Source organism: Sinocyclocheilus grahami, unplaced genomic scaffold (assembly GCF_001515645.1).
Source record: "Sinocyclocheilus grahami isolate Dianchi unplaced genomic scaffold, SAMN03320097.WGS_v1.1 scaffold5920.1, whole genome shotgun sequence".
Taxonomy (NCBI): Eukaryota; Metazoa; Chordata; class Actinopteri; order Cypriniformes; family Cyprinidae; genus Sinocyclocheilus; species Sinocyclocheilus grahami.
Window position 1 is genome coordinate 5,750 of NW_015510483.1, and position 3,174 is coordinate 8,923.

A 3,174-nucleotide genomic window follows, 5' to 3' on the forward strand; every position below is an offset into this window, starting at 1 on the left:
AATTAACTATATATTTTAAATAATCTCCATATGAGACAAAAATGAAGTGGTAATGAACAAGTTAGGATTAATTTAAATACAACATAATAGGTGCAAAATATGAGCAAAAATATAGTGGAAAAAGATAAAGTACCTATACAGATAATAATTCAGTGACCTCCTTCTGTCAGTGAACTCTTGTTCGAAGCGTTCAGATGCAGTCCCTGGGCAGTCTCTCCTCTCCTCTTGTATCCTACATATCGGTGCAGACAACAGACATCCGTCAGCCAGCTCCTGTCAGCATAACACTGACTCTACCTTTCTGACAGGAAGGGGAAAATAATGCTTTGACAAGCCCCATTTCCTCATTCTTTCATTCGTCTTCACATCAAACATACTGCCAATCACTCATTGACTCCTCATGCACATTCTTCCCTCTCACACCCACTTTCAGATGTACGTACTGATATCCACTTACAGAATCAAAAGATTTCATGGATGACGTTCTAATAGACACCCAAAAAATCTGTTTGTTTATTAACCAGAGATTAAATATGATAAGTACGGGACATTACTGTAATGTAGGGACTTAACATTCCAGCTAGCTACTCCTCGTTCAGAAGTCCCAAGAATCTGACCAACCTGGAAGTGCCGCCACCCGGGAAGGGCTGACCTAACCTGCTTCTAACTACCAACTAGTCTCTCTGTGGGTATATTTTTAGTGTAACTAACAGATAATTTGCATTTACACAAATTAAAGACGTACTTTGTACCCTGAGAACATTTTAAAATAATTTTCTTGCCTTTGATGCTCATTTCCAGATAAATGTAATTTGCATTTGATAAATGGTGTAATGTTAGGAAATAGATTAAACCGAGGCTAGCAGTCAAAACGGCTGTATCTCAGCAGCCCAAAAGTAAAAAATAAAAATAAAATAAAAAGTTTCAAAAAATTATTTAAATTTTTTTCAGTTCCACACAAAAAATTCCAATGTAATTGTGGAACTTAACTGTATAATATAAAAAATATTTAACATTTAATTGTAAAACAATTACAACATTAATGTAATGTAATTACAGACTTTAATAAAATATATTTTGGCATTTGATTTTATATCCAGTGCTGAAATAAGTTTAAGCTGAAGTACTAAAATTACTAAAACTATAAAATTATTATTAATATAAACTAATACAATTACTAAAACTAATATATATATATATATATATATATATAAATAAAAACAAATAAACAAACAAACAAAAACAAACACATACTATAGTAAATAAATACTAAAATAACACCAAAAAGAAAATCTTGATATATATTTTCAACATGTTTGCTGAATAGTTTGTGGAAACGCCTTTAGTTGATTCCCATTGTGACAACATGCCCCACCCTATAAACAATCAATTTATGGTCAATGAACTGTATATTTTTTTCATATGTAATAATGGTAGGACTTTCCAATAGCCCTTTTCTAGCCAAACAAAGGTGTTTGTACAAAACATTTATATGGGGTAGACAGAGTGGAAAAGGGTGAAAATGTAGCCTGTATTCTCTGTCTCTTCTATATGCATGAGTGGTGTGACTTAGTGGTTCACAAATTACAGCTTGTAGGTTCTGAACTGAGTGCTGAAAGGATGATTTATGAGTTTACCCAACCCATTGCTCCAGGGTGATTGTCCCTAAACATGTACTGCAAGTTGTTTTAGATGGAAAATATTTGCTAAACGAAGACTAATGCAATGTAATACTTGTGGGCTATTACATAAAAAGCCACCAATATGGATCCACAGTTGTTACTGATAGCGAAGACATAACGTCATCTCTCTGTCTGAGAGCAGATCCTCAAGCCAATCAGAAGCATTGTGGAATGTGAAAAACATGTTCAAGATATGGTACTAGAACCTTTAATCTGATCTGTGATTGGCTGTATATTTTATGTTACATGTCACTAATCCATACACAGGATGAAAGCGGGTTTTGTCCGTCGCTATTTCTGGACACTGGCATGCAGTGTCATGCCTCCCACAATTTTGCATATCACAATCACCCAGGCAACCAATTAGAAAAGAAAACACATGCATCTAAACTCGGTCTCTTTTGTTGTGAATATTTCATCCTTGCTGCAGCTGCTTGTATGCCGTCAATGTGACCGGCCAATGCAATGCAAAGGGCTCTATGGATTGTTAAAGGGAAACACACCTCCAATAACCACAGCTGCATCCAGCTGGGTGGGTTTCTTTTGTGAGAGCATGGCACATGTGCACACTGTACTTACAGAAGCTTACTGAGTTTGCTTGCCGTGCACGTGTGCTGGACGTAGCAAATCAGCTGCTCACACAATCTCCCTCAGGAAGAATTTCTGTTTCTCACACCGTCTCTCTCTCTCTCTCTCTCAACCAGTCTGTCCCTGTTAGAGATGCACTGATAAGCCGTTGGCTGGAGTGGAAGAATTGTGCACAGGGAACACAGATGCTCTACATGTATTAAACGGACACACACACACTCACTGTAAGATGCCAGCTCATCTCAGCCTGGCAGAGCAGGAACGGGCGTGGAGGAAGACGGCAAGGACAGCAGAGCTGGGTCTCGCTGCGATCTCGGAGAAGGGACAGATGAAGATGTGCGACACTGTGAGGAAGCAGAGAGGTTGGTGAGATGCAGATGATAAATATGACATTCATTAACCACATCTGCCAATTCAGGGTTCAAAATAAACTGCACACAACTTTGACAGAGCATATGAATCTTAAAATTCTGGAGACAAACTTATAGAGATCCTTTTAGGTGGCATAAGCTGTTAGACCCATCTGAGTGTATATACTAACTAACAATACACTTTATGGTTAGCTCAGATAGTGACGTATTAAGAATGGGTTATGTATGTGTGTGATGATGCTAGCTGTGCTAAAGGGGTTTAAAAGGTGTTTATATAAGGGTCTCACATCACATGATAGATGTCGGTTATGTAACGCCCCCGATGTCAAGTTTGTCTGCTTTAATTTTCTTAGACCAAGTGACTAAAATATGCATGCAAAATCTGCAGCTCTGATAGGTTCTGCGTTCGTCATGCTTCACACTTCACCCTTCAATATCATTGTTGTGGTGATCTGGAGTGTGAAGTTCACCATCGCCACATACTCTTCAGTCAGGCGCTGAATTTGTTGTTCTACACAGCAAGAGTAAAACAA

At 37.8% G+C, this 3,174-nt stretch overlaps 1 protein-coding gene across 1 annotated transcript in view; it reads left to right on the forward strand.

Annotated features, from left to right (window-relative positions):
• Positions 1–2,496: 2,496 nt before the first annotated feature.
• The window catches only part of LOC107577395 (MAP7 domain-containing protein 1-like), a gene marked incomplete at its 3' end in the record, with an annotated part of 3,628 nt that continues 2,950 nt past the window's right edge, over positions 2,497–3,174 (forward strand). The window contains exons 1-2 of the mRNA XM_016263478.1: positions 2,497–2,632; positions 3,030–3,135. Coding sequence (XP_016118964.1) covers positions 2,500–2,632; positions 3,030–3,135 — 239 coding nt within the window. The remainder of the gene's footprint in view (positions 2,633–3,029; positions 3,136–3,174) is intronic.